The sequence below is a fragment of the Episyrphus balteatus genome, chromosome 1 (assembly GCF_945859705.1).
Source record: "Episyrphus balteatus chromosome 1, idEpiBalt1.1, whole genome shotgun sequence".
In the NCBI taxonomy this organism is placed as follows: domain Eukaryota; kingdom Metazoa; phylum Arthropoda; class Insecta; order Diptera; family Syrphidae; genus Episyrphus; species Episyrphus balteatus.
In genome coordinates, this window is record NC_079134.1 from 3,118,207 (window position 1) to 3,134,130 (window position 15,924).

At 33.3% G+C, this 15,924-nt stretch overlaps 2 protein-coding genes and 1 long non-coding RNA gene across 5 annotated transcripts in view; 2 read left to right on the top strand and 1 right to left on the bottom strand.

Annotated features, from left to right (window-relative positions):
- Nucleotides 1-1,217: 1,217 nt before the first annotated feature.
- LOC129907785 (glutaminyl-peptide cyclotransferase) overlaps nt 1,218-15,924 on the bottom strand; it is a 46,923-nt gene continuing 32,216 nt past the window's right edge. Inside the window, exons 1-2 of one of the 3 annotated variants that reach the window (XM_055984157.1) lie at nt 10,174-10,329; nt 1,218-2,397 (exon numbers count right to left, since the gene is read on the bottom strand). In XM_055984157.1, coding sequence (XP_055840132.1) covers nt 1,426-2,397; nt 10,174-10,302 — 1,101 coding nt within the window. In that variant the 5' untranslated portion in view covers nt 10,303-10,329 and the 3' untranslated portion in view covers nt 1,218-1,425. Of the gene's footprint in view, nt 2,398-2,497; nt 2,730-10,173; nt 10,330-15,924 lie in introns of those variants that run through there. The other 2 variants (XM_055984158.1, XM_055984159.1) reach the window with 2 other exon arrangements.
- Nucleotides 8,482-9,324, top strand: LOC129907786 (uncharacterized). The gene is made up of 2 exons (XR_008771155.1): nt 8,482-9,012; nt 9,069-9,324. It is a non-coding gene; the product is annotated as an uncharacterized LOC129907786 (long non-coding RNA).
- The window catches only part of LOC129907784 (histone acetyltransferase KAT7), a 29,956-nt gene continuing 23,938 nt past the window's right edge, over nt 9,907-15,924 (top strand). Inside the window, exons 1-3 of the mRNA XM_055984155.1 lie at nt 9,907-10,087; nt 10,578-12,319; nt 12,389-12,761. Coding sequence (XP_055840130.1) covers nt 10,070-10,087; nt 10,578-12,319; nt 12,389-12,761 — 2,133 coding nt within the window. The 5' untranslated portion in view covers nt 9,907-10,069. The remainder of the gene's footprint in view (nt 10,088-10,577; nt 12,320-12,388; nt 12,762-15,924) is intronic.

The window sequence follows — 15,924 nt, forward strand, 5'->3', positions numbered from 1 at the left end:
TTTGGCATCAAACGAAACCATCTAAGAAACCATTAACTTCAAAAAAATGAGGAAAAGATAATAGTTAAGCGCTTTATGTTATAAACCATAAAAGAATTTATTTTAGAAATTTTCAACTTTTTACTGATAGCTTACAAAATTTCAAGTAACTATTGGCGTAAAATCAACCTTTTGAAAGGTTCCTTTAACTCTTATTTGTTGCCATTTTCAATAAAGGTCATAAAATAACCTTTATTTAAAAAAAAAGAAAAATTTCGGTCAAGGTCTGAGAGAAATCCTTCAATTAGAACATCGGACTCCTGAAATATTCGAAACTGCATTGCTTGTGTTTGTCGTTCCAACGACTCAAATCACATTTTCATCTTTACACTTTATTTTAGGCGAAAAGAGATATAATCTTGGGTCAAAGAACTTCGGGAGTCTATTATTCGTTGAACTTAAGGGGTAATAACACCTTGTAAACCACGAAATCGAGCGTCATTTTCATTAGCGTATAAAACAAAGAAGAAATATTATTTTCTTTTGGTGTTTGTTTAGTTTAATTAAGTATATTAATAGGTAACAGAATAGGCTAATGTTAAATTTTCTAATGATGTGAAATTATTTAAATGGCGGTGTAGTTCACGATGATAGCAAAATCCTGTGCTTCCATCGGGCGACCAGGTAACTCCTACAGTTTTTAACCGATTGGGTTGAAATTTTGTGTGGAGATTAACATTACTATTCTCCAGTGAAGAACGTAGGATTTTTTTGAAATATTAATTTTTAAAAAAATGGCACTACTTTGAAAAAATTATTTCGTTCTTAAAACAAAATTCGATGAAAAAAAGACCATAAAATCGTTAAATTTTAATATTTCACAAAAATCCTACGTACTTCACTGGAGAATAGTAATGTTAATCTCCACACAAAATTTCAGCCTAATCGGCTGATTGACATTTTCCTTTGAATTGAGCATTTTTGATTTATTTTCTAAGGTTTACCTTTTCCATTAAGTTTTTTGTAAAAATCTCAACCAGTGAGAGACATTTAAAAAATAAATCTCAAACGATAACTTTTAAAATAAATCTCAAACCTTAACCGAATCATACAGAGAGAAACCAATTGGAAATAAAGGTTGACTGTTATTTCTGGTCTCTGTCTGCGATCCGTCGTATATTTTATTTTTAGTTAAAACTAAATACTCACATGATTTTCTTTTAGTTGTACCAATTAGATATTGAGCTAATTTTTTTTTAAAACCAATTTTTATTGTAGTATGCCAATTCAAAAACTTAAAGAACACTGGTTAAATTAAAAACTCTTAAATGCTATTTTAAGTTTAAAAAATATCATTTTCGATTAAAAAGATTAGGAAGTTGTTTGGCAACAATTCCAAACCCTAGCGCCTCATCTGCTAAAATAAAATAAAATCACAAATAATCTCTATTCATTAACATCACCATAGTCGTCATCATCTTCATAAGATAGCAAATATTCCATAACAAATATTCTCAATATTCTATTAATATTCTCCGTAGTTGTATAGTCAATAATGGTCATATTGTCATCTTTTGTATGCCACACATTTGGAAATGGTATTGGTATCAAATGAACAATTGGTACACCCAAATTCAAAAATGGCACATGATCATCTTCAATTAGTGTCTTCAGAGAGTGCGGTTGAAAGTATTGATTATGAGATTCTCCTTGTTGTGTCATTCCACTGCTCGAATAACGTTCCATCAATCCAGCTTCGGACAATCGATCCTCGATTATTGTCAATTTGGCATACCAGTTTTCTGTATTTTGGAAACAACTATAGAATTTTGGATCTGGTGCTCCAAGCAAATCTAAGAGCATTAACATATCAATTCGATCGAGGAGTTTTTCGGTCTTCCACTTTTTCGCTAAATGCCGGGCACCATAGATTGAATCGGTAGGTCCCCATTCTTTAAATGCTTCTTCGCCATCAAAGAAAATAAACATAAGGCTCAGTTTTTGATTTCTGAATATGTTCAAGTGTTCCTTCATGACAGTGGCCATGTTCAGTAACATGGCACACGGGACGGCAGAGTCAGTTGCTCCGAGGAATTCATAGTCAGGCATGTACTTGCTGTCGTAATGACATGCCAGAACTAAGTAACGTTCGGCGTTCGGATTGAACGTGGCAATAATGTTGTGAAATGTAAGCTTCCCTTTTATGGGTGCGACATCATCGAAACTGTCGATTGCCACCGACCAGTTAAGGTCTTCTAAAGACTTGACAATATAATTGCGTACCTTTTTATGACCTTCGGTTCCGACTACTCGTGGGATAAGGATTTTATTTACAGCCTCTCGGAGATGGGTAGTGTTCGAGAGTTGACTAAACTTGCCAAATTCCTTGTCGGACATGTCCATAGTCTCATATTGAATCTGAAAGTGTTTTTCATTCATTACAGGCCTCGATTTGAAATTTAATTTAATTTAAATTAAGGTAGGTTTTGTGTGTTTGGTGGAGTGTTTTTTCACGCACCTGTTTGCGTCCAACATACGTGGAAAATACGTCATCGGAAGCAGTTATTGACACTAATATCGTGATGGTTATATGAAGGAAAAATAAAAAAATTGCCATCTTGGCAAAGCTAACTAAATAAACTAAATACTAATTAATAAAATTAACTATCTATTTATCGAGTGATATTAATGTTGGTTCAATTTTTTGTATCTACATTCTTAACATGTTTTTTTTTTTTTTTTTGGCAAAAACGTATTTCTTTTTGTTTTGTTTACTTTTCTTTTAATTTTGACAGGTGGTGAAAAGTGACAAGAGAAAGTCCAATTGATGAGCGTGTTCCAATTGATGAGACGATGGGTTTGTTTAGCGGTTTACAATATTTGCTGTTGCTTCTAAAAGTAGGTGGACTTTTTCAAAGTTTATTTAATGGGAGCATTCCTTTCATTTTACAGCTATCCGTACTGCTACCATACATGGTATAAGAAAAGAAGGTATGATCACGCGAAGAATGTCTGGATCGAGAAATGTTAGATGAAAGAAAAAAAAAAGATGGCTTCCTAAGTTTTTGACAGCTGCCCCTTTGAATATAAAAATAACAATTTTTGAGGGTAATTTTGTTTTATCTTGAGGGAATTTTAATCAAAGTAGTGCCAAAAAAAGTTCCATTTAACACATTTTACACCAATTCGCACAACAAAAAAATAAATTTGATCCCTGTTTTAAACAACCGTCAAATTTTAATCGTGGTAGAAAATTTAAATAACATTTTAACGCAATTCGCACACGGCCTAAACGTCAAAAACTTATTGCTCCATTTTGTAAAATGGCGAAATTTTGTAAAATGATCATATCTTCTCTTAATATAATTATACCTTTCCGGTAGATTTATAAAGTTAAGGAATAATCAGACAGGGAAGGTATGCGTTAGCGATACGGGTAAAGGCTTGGCCACACTGGAGGGTATGCGGTAGCGGTACGGGTAGCGGTGAGGGTACTTGTATGAAAAAAATTCCAAACTGACACATCAACGTTCAGGTGTGGAATTTTTTTAGTACAAATATCGTTACCGCTATACCGCATACCCTCCGGTGTGGCCAAGCCTTAAAGCCTTAGGGTCAATGTGGGTAAATGTAAACAGGGGTAAATGAAAACATGGCTCATAACAAGCTTCATTTAAATCTCTTTGATGCATACATAAGTACAAATCGCGGACGCATGTATCCTTTAACTTTTACTTCAAGCTCATTGCTGTCAAGAGATAATTCATTCGACGAGCGTGTTTTGCGTGAAAGATAATTTTTTAAAGTGCCAAACAAGTCTTTCAGAAAAATTAAATATTTTTGCAGATTCAATTAAGTCAGTATAATTTGCAAATACTTTTTAGTTTTGAATTTTGATGTAGATTCTATGTGATACAAGCAAATTTTAAAATACAGGACATTTATGTCGATTTGCATGTGTTTACATTTACCCCAGAATATTTTTCATAATGGGTAAATGTAAACACCGTATTATGGGGGTAAATATAAACATATATTTTTGCTGAAATTATTGGTTTTAATAAAAATAACGTATTTTTAGTCAATTACTATTGCTAAAGTGCCGCGGAGTCACATTTTAAAGTAGTCAACACCATAATTTTCAGTGGATGATGTTGCAAAATCGGTCTTTGACGTAAAAAAAAAAAAATATGACGTTCAGAGCTGCTCAGGATGCATATTGGGTGCCTATGTAAAGAATCAAAGGAAGAAAACAAAAAAAATTATTGGACTTTGAAAAAGTTTTTGTCAAATACCTTCTTGAACATTTTTCAAGTCGTTATCCATATGATAAAGAGAAAATCTTAAATTTTAAACCACCGTTTACATTTACCCTAAATTTGTAAAAAAACACAAACACGGTGGGGTATTTGTAAACATGTCATATTTGACAGTAATTTAAACAATTGGGGAAATATTTGTTTCTATTTATAAAGAAGAATTGCCATCATTTCATATTTGCATTTGAAGATACCATTCAAGTTGTTCCGTGAAAACATATTAAAATCTAAAGTCAAAAGAAAAAAAAGACATGAAATTGTTTACATTTACCCACATTGACCCTAACTACAATGACCTAAAAAGTGAAAAAGTGGGAAATTTACATAAACATTTTTTATTTCTTTTTAGCTCTATTTGTTTTAGGAAAAAACTACAAAAATTGTTTTTAAGACCAAAAAATAAGTTTTCAGCATCATTATTTTTAATGTTGTGGTCGGAAATGAGTTTGAAAAATTTCACTTTTTGACACTTTGCAAAAAGTGGCCGTTGTAATTATACCTTATTTATAAAATAAAGTTCCACACCGGAATGTTGACGTTCCGGTTTGAATTATTCTTTTCATAGAATTACCCATACCGTTATTGCATACCTTTCCGATAAGGTGATTCATTGAGGCTTACCAGAAAGGTATTACACCTAACTATTTCAACAATTCCTTTTCTTTAAGGTTTCTTACACCTTGATTCTGATTTATATATTTAAAAAGAACATGTTAAAATTAAAAAAAAATAACTTCACGTGCAGGTGGAAATTAACACGGAGATAAAAATGTTGTCACCAAATTTGAAAATTTCGTTGAATGATTTGGCGATATCCATGTTTTCCTTGATCTATATAAAACGAAGATATTCATCTGGAAAATAAAAATTTCTACCATAAATTAACAAAAAAATAAAATAATAAACAAACAATAGCCAAATAATAGCATGAGCACAAAAAAAGCATGAAACAACTATGAATTTACATCGATCTAAATAATCTACAGAAAGATAAAGCGCATATTTAAACAAGGAACATGTATGTTACAGCTCACATTATAAGCATCTTTTCTTTTCCGGAAGCATCAATAGGTGTTAACTCTTTCTAACCCATGCTTCATAACTACTGATTTTTTTTTCTTTTTTTTTTTTTGCTAAAATCGAATTTTAGATGAATTCACATTCATTGTAAATATGCAACTAATGCAAAAATTTTAAGTCAAATCGAAGATGACAGAACTTTTTGTAGGACCTTTTTTATCGCTATACAAAACAAAAAGTGAGAAATATTACACAACCACTCGTAAGATTTTCTTTTATGGTTTATGTCGAGGGTCAATAAAACCTATCTGTTTTTCTTTATCCATATCGCTGCCTCAAAACTATAATGTTCGTGATGTCGAAGAAATGGAAAAAAAATGACTTTTTTTATATCAAAATGTTTGTCTTTTCAATAATTGTTTCCACAAAAAAAAATATTTATGGCCAAAACAAATACTCACTTTTCGGGTTTAATGGCTTACACTCAGTACTATAAAGTTCTTCGTTGACATAGAAAAATTTGCCTCATTTGAACCCCATACAAAAATGACTACTTTTAAGTTACATAGAATATTTTATATTTAAAAATTAGCCGCCGGACTTCAAAATAAAATCCTTTGAAGCAATATTGAAAGGTCATGCGGCAGGTCGATTATGGTTTTTTTTTTAAATAGTTACTGACAATAATCAACAATAGTTTGTAAGTAAGGTTTATTTAAATAATTGCTGTGTAATAATAATTTTTTGCTAATTTTTTGTGAAATACTTAATTTGAAATCTTTGAATTTGTTTGGTCATGTTGCTCTTCATTAAATTTATGTTTTTAATTGAAAAAAAAAAACAACAAAAAGCTTAAAAAGCAATATAATTACTCCAAAAATATTATTTCTTGACTGTAAGTTGGTTATTTTCATATACGTACTCATTACTATAATGTTGTATGTTGAACATAGAACAAAAAAATCAACTCGAAATCCAAGGAGATCAAATGAAAATGTTTTATGTCAAAACAGAAAAACGTTAGTTAAACAGATTTCTATCATCAAAAAATAAATTTTAGCATTTGGATCTATAGATTATCCAGCTACGGTAGTTAATTTTCTATTTTCATGCTAAATGAAAAGTTCTATGTCATAAATCTTCTTGACTAAAAAAAAGTTATACTTTTCGTGTGTTAATTGTAGTACTAGTACTACTCATGAGTAAACTACCACCTCCAATTTAACGGGGCTAATGAAAATGTTCACTCTGATACAAACGCCGGAAGAAATATTACTGGATTTACATAGGATTCTACAAAGCTTGATAGAATTAGAAGTACGAAGATCCGAGGAAGCCTTCATGTTAAAAATACCATCTCCCAAAAAATTGAACAAGGCCGACTCAGTTGGTATTGCCATGTTCAAAGGAGAAATCCTGAGAACCCCGTCAAAAAAGCAATATCATACAATGTTCCAACACGAAGTAAATAGAAGTGTAGGCCTAAAAACTCCTGGTTGGCCTCAGAAATGGAACAATTTCTGAGGTCAACCCGGCGAACCCCACAGGCGGATCACTAGTGTGAAGCAAATACGTAGGATAGTTATGATCTCCTTCGACATCTAGATCATAACAGCCCTCGCCCTCAGCACTGTTACATAGGATAGATCTGCATGGAGAAAAGTAAAGGGGGATAGATTTATACCTAAAATCGTACGTATGAAAGAGAGGCATGATACAGACGAAAATGTTCGTCTTCACCATAATCTTCCTATATCTCTGCATTTTCATTTATTCTCCCTATCCAATATCTTTGGTTCTTAAATACTGTGTCTCCTTTCAATGCAGATTTGGGAATGCAGACGTATGTAAAGTAAAACAAAAATACATATAACTTCAAAAAAACATGCTTTGTGAAGGATCCACTCTATCCAGTAGATTATAGAGATCAGTGGATAGTCTGCTTTTACACGAAGACGTAAAGTCCAAGATGCACATAAGAGCAAGGGAGAAAGAAAGTTCGAAAAGGGGGGATGGAAGATTTTCTACCCTGTGAGTCCCCAGTCGAAAATTTTGGCACTTATTTTGAAATTTCTTTTTGATCTTGTTCTTTTTTTTGCTGTTTTACCTTTATTTGATTTCGTCGTTCGCATAGTTCGCTTCGTCGGATGTTCATATATTATTTGGGTTAATAGTAACTTTTTAAAATTTTGTTAAATGTTTTCGTAGCACATAGAGTTGTTTTTTGTATATTTTGTTGTTTATTTTGGAATAAAAATACATTCGAAAACGAAAACAAAATAAAAAAAAATATCTGTCAAATTTGCGTCTTATAAAAAATACTACGTGTAGAAACGCGCGATGCACCGAAGGGAAAATAAAAAGGAAATTTGAAAATTATTTCTGCGCCTTGCGTTTTCGTGTAGAAGCAGACATATTAGCCCTGTTTCTTTGGAGGTGGCAAAGTAGTAGTAGTAGTAGTTTACTAGCGATTTTCAATGGAACGCACTTTCAACGAATTCAATACAAATCGTACCTACTGGGGAAGATGAGCATGAGTAGATGATACTACTAGATTAACCAAAACATCTACTAGTAGTAAAGTACCACCTCCAATGGAACAGAGGTGCGTTCTTTTTCTAACAATAGTTAACTATTGTTAACAATCGTTAACTTTTGTCGTTCCTAAACTACAAAATAGTTACGATTTGTAACTATTTGACAGATGAACATCGTTCCTAAACTCGTTTTGAAGTGTCAAATAGTTACAAATCGTAACTATTTCCAACTCACCTCCATGATATGAGTTGAACATTCATGAGATAGTTGATGTGTCAAAGTGGATGTTTTGTTTACAAAACCAACTTAAAGATTTTTTTCTTTTGGAAATAAGCGGAAAAAATGAAAATAAAAACAAGATTTTGTAATTTTATGATGGGAGAGAATTTATTTTGACTGAAAAACATGATTTTTCTTATAATTGTGTAAATAAAAATATTCTCAAAACAAATTTTTTTTATTGGTTTGACGTTTAACAATCTCTAACAATAAATCGTTCCTAAATGATTTGTAAAAAATCCAACTATTTCCAACAATGACACTTCAACAATAATTTTTGACATAACAACGATCGTTGACTATTGTTAGAAAAAGAACGCACCTCAGGGCTATTACTACCCTGCAAACCAAACCTCAGTAGTTTAGGGGAAATTACAACCACCAACAAAGTCTATACTTTGTAGGTGTATGTGTTTCCTTATTTACCAAAATCTCTCCCCTCAAAATATTGTAGTTTTGTTTCTCCTGAAAAAAATAAACTCTTTGGTAAATGGGAGGAAAAGAGAGCGATGTATGCAATGCACAAAGTTTTGTCTCTTTTGTAATGGCGGCGCGCCATTGATTTGACTTTTCCTGCATTTTATATTTTCTAGTGAAACCTTGATAGCCGCAGCAACATATTCGTTAAGAAAAAAAAACATTTCTGTGCTCCATTTGATAGATAAATAGAACAATTTAACTTAAAAAATAAATAAAATCTTCTCAGTGTTATTTGTGAAAACTATTTTTTAAAAAAAAAACAATCTACCGCACAAATTCTTCGGCACGCCACATAAATTCCACCACCATTTCCACCATCAAAATGCACAGCCTCAGCCTTGTGCATTTAGAAAAAAAATGACACAAAAACAACCACCAATTGATTTGGAAAATAAAGGTATGCTGATTATAAAATTGATAAATTATAAAGTTGTTGATTTTTCTGTCTTTTAGTGGCGATCAATTCCAGACATCATTGACTGAGTTTACAGCAGCTTCAGCCTTGAGCATTTAGAAAAAAAAAGTCAAAACAAGATACAAAAACTACCACCAAAGTGCAGACTGCAGAGTATTTTTTTTTTTTCATTTTTCTCAACTGGCCAGGCCACAGTGGCGTGCCCAAGGATCTTTTTTTTATGTATTTTGTTTTCAAAAAAAAACTATTTTGTGTTTTTCCAATAAAATATTAAATAATAGTTGTTTAAAAGAATTGTTTGTTTGTTTTGAAGATTTTTTTATTTTCAGATGAAATTAAAATATGGATTTTAGCAGTACGGATATAAACCCATGAAAGTGCTCCAAATAAGTACTTTAAAAGTACAAGTTTCAGTGCTTTTTCTGTAGGTAAAAAAGTACTGCAAAATGTACATCAGAACCACTTCCAGAAGTGCTTCGCTGATGCACTTTTGAAGTACATTTGTCTGTACTATTAATGGAGGGGAAATTTATTTCATCTTGCATGCAAGAAAGAGATAGCTGCTTCACGTATTCTTATATACAGAAAGTATATAACTGAGTTTTTTCCCGGGCTCCTATCTTTTTTCAGTGGAAAAGAAGTACTTCTTTTACGTACATATTTCACCGGTTTTTTCTGTAGTTCTGCGTTTGCTGGGTATTACTCATTTGGACACGATTATTTTCTTGCAAACGAATGCTCATCGTGTAAACATTGAAGGGAAATATTATACAAATTTCATGACGAACCATCACTTTATGAACACACCCACCACCAAATGTCAAACACAAAGAAAAAGAAAAGTACAAAAAAAAACATGGCGTTGTGATTGTGAAATAAACAAAGTATTTTTTTTAAGAAGAAGAAAGAAAAGTACCTACTTGTTTTTATCACAGAAGAAAAATAGAAACAGTTTTTATATAAATAAATAAATATCCACTCTACATTCACATTTACCTCTCACAATAAACAACACATAAAAACCATCAACAACAATATAATGTCCTTTCGCAAGAAAGTGAGTTATTTTTTTGTATATAAAAGAAATTTATAAATATACACAAAACTTTTTTAAGCAAAAAAAAAAAAAAAAAAACCACTTACTCTTTGAACCAATTTGTGATTGCGTACTATTTCGGGATAAATTGGAAATCCCTGTGGCTGAGAATTTGTCTTAAATAATTGTAAATACTTTTTGGCTTCTTTCAGAAGCGACGTTGAAAATTTCAACATTGTTAACTGTCTCGAGTTGTCGTTGAGTGTAGTCGTCAGACAACATACAAATATTGTAACAATGTAACAAATAAAACAAGATGAAACTAATTTACATAAAGAGTAGTTTAGAGAAACGACAAATTTATGCTTTTATTATAAACTAGAGACTAGACAGGCGCGTTCGCTCGAAATAGTAATTACGCAAGCACACAATTTTGTGCAGAGTTTATGCTCTGCAGAGCTTATACAGACAATATAGATGAAACTATTTTGGGTTTTATTTTGTTTTACAGAGTACAACTTCTACAGAAGAATCTAGTTCGAGTTCATCGTCAGGTTCTTCGAGTTCAAGTGGAAGTAGTAGTGGCTCGGAAAGTGGCAGTTCCTCCTCCGAAACCGATTCGTCGAGTTCAACAGAGGGAAAGCCAACTACGACTACTTCTGCAAACCCAAAGACCTCTGAACCAATTAAGACACAGAATGTCCGAAGAAAAAGCTCAACGGAAGTAAAGGGTCAAGTTAAGAGTGATGACAAACCAACGTCATCCTCTGTCGCTGGGCCAAAAGCTCGACTATCCACTACGAATCCCAGACTATCAAGGAGCAGTGTTTATTCGAGCGATGATGATGTGCCTCCAAGTAAACGAATCAATAGGTCAAATTCTAGCACTCAACCTCCTCCAAATACACGAAAAAGACCCGGAGTAGAGGTCAAGAAGACGTTGGTTGCTCCTCCTCCGGTGCCAAATCATCCGCCAGCGAATGGTGGGGGTAAGGCTCCTCCGGCGGTAGTGAAACAACATCAGCAGCAAAACTTTGCCTCTAAAGTTGTTAGCAGTAAAACAAAGGCTTTTCATACTGCAGCCAAATCTCAAGCCCTCTCCAATAGCAATTCGAAGAATAAGAGTATATTTTCACCAGACAATTCGTCCGATTCGGGACAAGATGACAGTAAAAAGCCAGACAAAAAATCGACACAAAAAGCAAGTACAAATGCACAACAACAAAAGACCAACATCAATAAGACCCCCGCAACGACAACGACGGGAGCCAAATCAAAAGCAACCATTCCGAAAACTAGATCGCCACAAAAAGCACGCCCCCCTCCACCAATTGGAAAGACAGCAGCATCATCAAATCGACGAAGTTCCGATGACTTTGATTCTGAGAGTGGTTCTTCGTCGGGAGAGGGTTCATCCTCATCGACTGAATCAGATGGATCAGAATCTAGCGATACTTCATCGTCGCCACCATCTAAACGTGCTGTCCAAAAGAAGGCACTCTCCACAAAGACCCCATCGGGCAAGTCTGATAAAGCAGTAGTTTTGTCTGATTCAGATGCAGGGGCAAATAAGCAAACTACACCAAGAAAGCTAACTCGATCATTGAGTACGCGACGATCAAAGCATGTTCTTGGACGAGTCTCAGATACTGAATCTGAGGGAGAGTTAGATAAGCGATCACTTTCAAAGAGTCCGGCGAAGAAAGCTTCAGTTGTGACTAAGAGCAAGGCCAAAGCAAAAACAAAGCGCGATCTGAAATCGGAAAAGACTTGCACAGAGCGTGCAATCTCACCACAACCTCAAGAACAAAAATGTCCAATCGAGGGATGCGATTCGTCGGGTCATCTCAGTGGCAACTTGGAGAAACACTTTTTGCCAGAAGCTTGTCCTATATTCCACAATATGTCCGCTTCAGAGTGTAAAGAGCGGGCAAATGAAAGAAAACTAAAAGACGATGAATATGATAGAGTGGCGAGTCAGTTTGATCCTCAGAAGAAAGTCTCCACTCCTGAGCAGAAGGAATATTTGCAAAAAATTCGAGAAGCTCGTGCGAGATTTAAGCCACAACAGGCTCACTCGTCAATGGGTGATAAAATTAAGAGTGAAAAAGATTGCACTGATCACGATCGAGAGCCTAATCTGATTGGTTTGGTTCCGGAATATGATTTGCAATTGTTTCGGGAAGCTCAGGCAATAGCTAGCGAAAAGATTGAAAACGAACTGAAAGGCCTTCAAGTAGGCAAAGGTATTAAGTAAGTATTATTCAGTCTAACATCAATATTTCTGAATTTTTTCTAAAGTTTTTTTTTTTATCTTCCCAGATACATCACAATGGGTAAATATCAAATGAAAGTTTGGTATCAATCACCCTATCCAGAGGATGTGGCACGTCTTCCCAAAATGTATATATGTGAATTTTGTTTGAGATATCAAAAATCTGAGACTGGAATTAAAAGACATGCACAAAAATGCATGTGGCGACATCCACCGGGCGATGAAATTTATAGAAAGGGAAAGTTGCAAGTGTGGCAGGTGGATGGAAAACGACACAAACAATATTGTCAACATTTGTGTTTGCTGGCGAAATTCTTTTTGGATCACAAAACTTTGTATTGTGATGTGGAGCCGTTTTTATTTTACGTTATGACATTGGCCGATATTGATGGCTGCCATACTGTGGGATATTTTAGTAAGGTAAGTTTATAAAGTAAAATCCATCATCATTCCTGATTTATATTCGTTATAACCGGTCCCTAGGTAAAAGTTACTTATGTTTACTACCGCCTTAGTTATATCTCTTTCACACTTCTGGTAATGATACTATCATACATATACAATCCGATTTTATTAAAGCAACAAAGCTTAATCTTTAAGGTATCAAGATGGTTTTGGATACTAGAGTCGAGTGGTGAACAAATTGGTTTTACCAAGGAACTCTCATAGGGTGTCTATTGTTTCTTTTTTTCTTTGGTGTTAGGATATTTCGTCTTCAGTTCTATGGATTGTTTTGGTTTTTGAAGAATTTTGGTTCAACGGTTAGCAAATCGGTAGGATGGCGGAATAACTCAAATCGAAGTGAACTAAAGCCAACTTAATTCCAAAATGAAATAATAGAAAAACGAAGTAATCGATAACAAAATAAACCTTAAACAAAGTTATAAGATAGCGAAGTTTGAGTTTGAAAAACGAAACAACAAAATAACGAATCTACTGAGAAGAAATAACCAAAAATCGAGATAAGAAAAGCAAAACAAACCATTCGCGTATCCTTGTCACAGGATCTTGTATGTACTCAAAAGGGAAAAAGTTTTCCACTAAAATATCTCAGTACACTTCGCATGAACCTAAATTTAATAAGAAAAAACGTGACAAAGAAAAATTAGAAATAAAAAAACTGTTTTTTAGAAAAAAAAATTGTTAACCCTTTCGAACCCAAGCTATGAAAATCAATATTACAAAATGTTTTTTCGGTATTATCGGGTCAAAAACATAACAACTAAGAAATATGAATAGCAAAAAGTTATTTTCCAAAATAATAAATAGCAAAACTAATGTGTTTTTCTCATGTTACATGTAAGTAACATGCACTGCCTATGACCACCAAAAAAAGTCGGAGAACTGAGAAAATAACTTTTTATGAAACTATAATGTATGCTACTTCTTCTAAGCAAAAAATACAAATCACTTTCTGCATTAACATTTTTTAAATCTTTTTTTTCAAAATTATGACCATATATATAAAAAAAAAAAAAAATGTGAATTTCAGTCCCTTTCTCGATAAAAAAAAATTAAAGGTATGATATTTGACTAACTTTTTCTAATAATCCAAAAATTAAAATAAAAAATTGTTTAATTTAATATTTTTTACGAACTTTTAAAAAAATGTTATATGAGAGTACCGCTGGCTCCGAAAGGGTTAAAAAACAATAATTATTGTGAAAATTATGTTTAACTTTTACTTTCATGTAATGGCCAATGAGTTAAGGAGTAATTTGCACTTAATTTCAAGTCGGTAGCTTCAATATTGAGTAATGTTGCACGGCTCGGACTATCTAGGGACTTTTGAAGCGTCTTCATATAAGGCTTAAACCACTGAAAATAATTTCTCCAGATGCAAAGAAAATCTAGAGGGATTTCCCCCCTTAACCAGGCATATTTATATTTTAAAATCTAGAAACACAAAATCTTCAAATAAACATTCCCGAAAAATAAAAATTGCGCTAGGTAATTTGAAGCATTGGGTTCTTAATATCGCTTTTTACCGTACCATGTTCTTATATTCCTTTTTTTTAACCCAGTTTTTATAATCGTGCTTGTTGACTTCTGAGCAGCGGATAATTGCTACAAGTACGATATTTAGGTAGCGCTTCACCTTGTCGTAAACCTTTCTCGACATACAAATTTCGGTGATATTCTAGCTGAAGAATTTGGCAGGGATGGCGAGAGACGACGCGACGTGCCTCTATATAGCTCGTCTTTATTTATGCTATCATATTTAAAATTGATTAAGAGATTTTTTCTTAAGGCTGTGAAAGTGTGTAGATTTGGTCGATGGGCCGATCTAGTAGTGGGCAAACGGTTTTAGGCGTTTTCTTTACGGCAGTCTTCTATTTCGTACTGAACATTCAATGCTTCGACTCTTTTTTATAACGCGATAATTTTGCCACACTTCAATTATTGTTCCACCTTATTTCCAATTCGTGTTTTACTTGTATTTAATTAATGTGAAACAGTAATTTACGTTTGACGCTATGGTTTTTATTTTTTAAATACGAAATGGTATGTTATCGGTTTATGTATCGGATGGATTAGTGAAAGTGTCGGAAGTCCAGCGATATAGTTTGAGAAATGGTACCAACATCAGACCAGAGCGTTGTTGGTTAAGTAGTTAGGTTAGGTTAACGTGGCTATCAACAGGAGAGCTGATTGGTCTGTTGTGATAAAACAATGAATATTTGAGATTTTTTCTTCCTATCCGTTGAACCATTTGGAGCTCCTAATAAAGCTAATAAAGCGAGCGAGACTACCTATGTCTATATTTGCTAGATCACTAGGCTAGGATTGTAATAGTAGAATTCTCCTAAATGGAGTCTACGTCTTTGGGATAACGCAAGACATTCACACAGAAGGTGAGGAACCGATTCCACCTCCTCCTCATCCAAGCAGCTTCTGCAGAAATCATTGGAATAGATTCCAAGACGTGTTGCGTGCCAATTATATAATGTCCTGTTATGACACCTATTACGGAGCTGATTTGTAATTTGCTTAGATATATTAAACAATTAGAGCCCTTCAGATCCAGTACTGGCCAGATCTATTTATTTAAGGGTTAAGTAGTACCCAAAGCTCAATTTTCTACGATGGCGTTAACTATGTACTTTAATAATTTACCAAATTGTGTGAAGAGTGAATCTTATTTAAAAACTGTCAAGAAAAAGTTGTGTGAATTTATTAAAACTGATATATCCTAGCGCAAATTATTCATGTAAGATCATGATTTTATGAATTATTAACAATCAATAGTATATTTAAAATTTTTAACTAAACTCGTTTTATTAATTACCAATCTAGTTTTAAGGACTAATATAGCCCAATCTTATTTATAACATGAGTACTAGTGTGGTCCAAAATATACTTTTTTTTCGATTTTCGGTCGCCATCCCTAAATTTGTTCCACTTATCTACAACATTAACGTTGTGAAATTTCATTTCGGTATCTTAACAGCAACAGGGTGCTAGTCACAGTTCAATTTTTAGGTTTTGTATGAGTAATCTTGATTTTTTTTTCATTTTTTTTTTGAAAAAAAAATATTTTATTTAAGTTTCACTTGTCTTTATGAAACATATAAAATATATT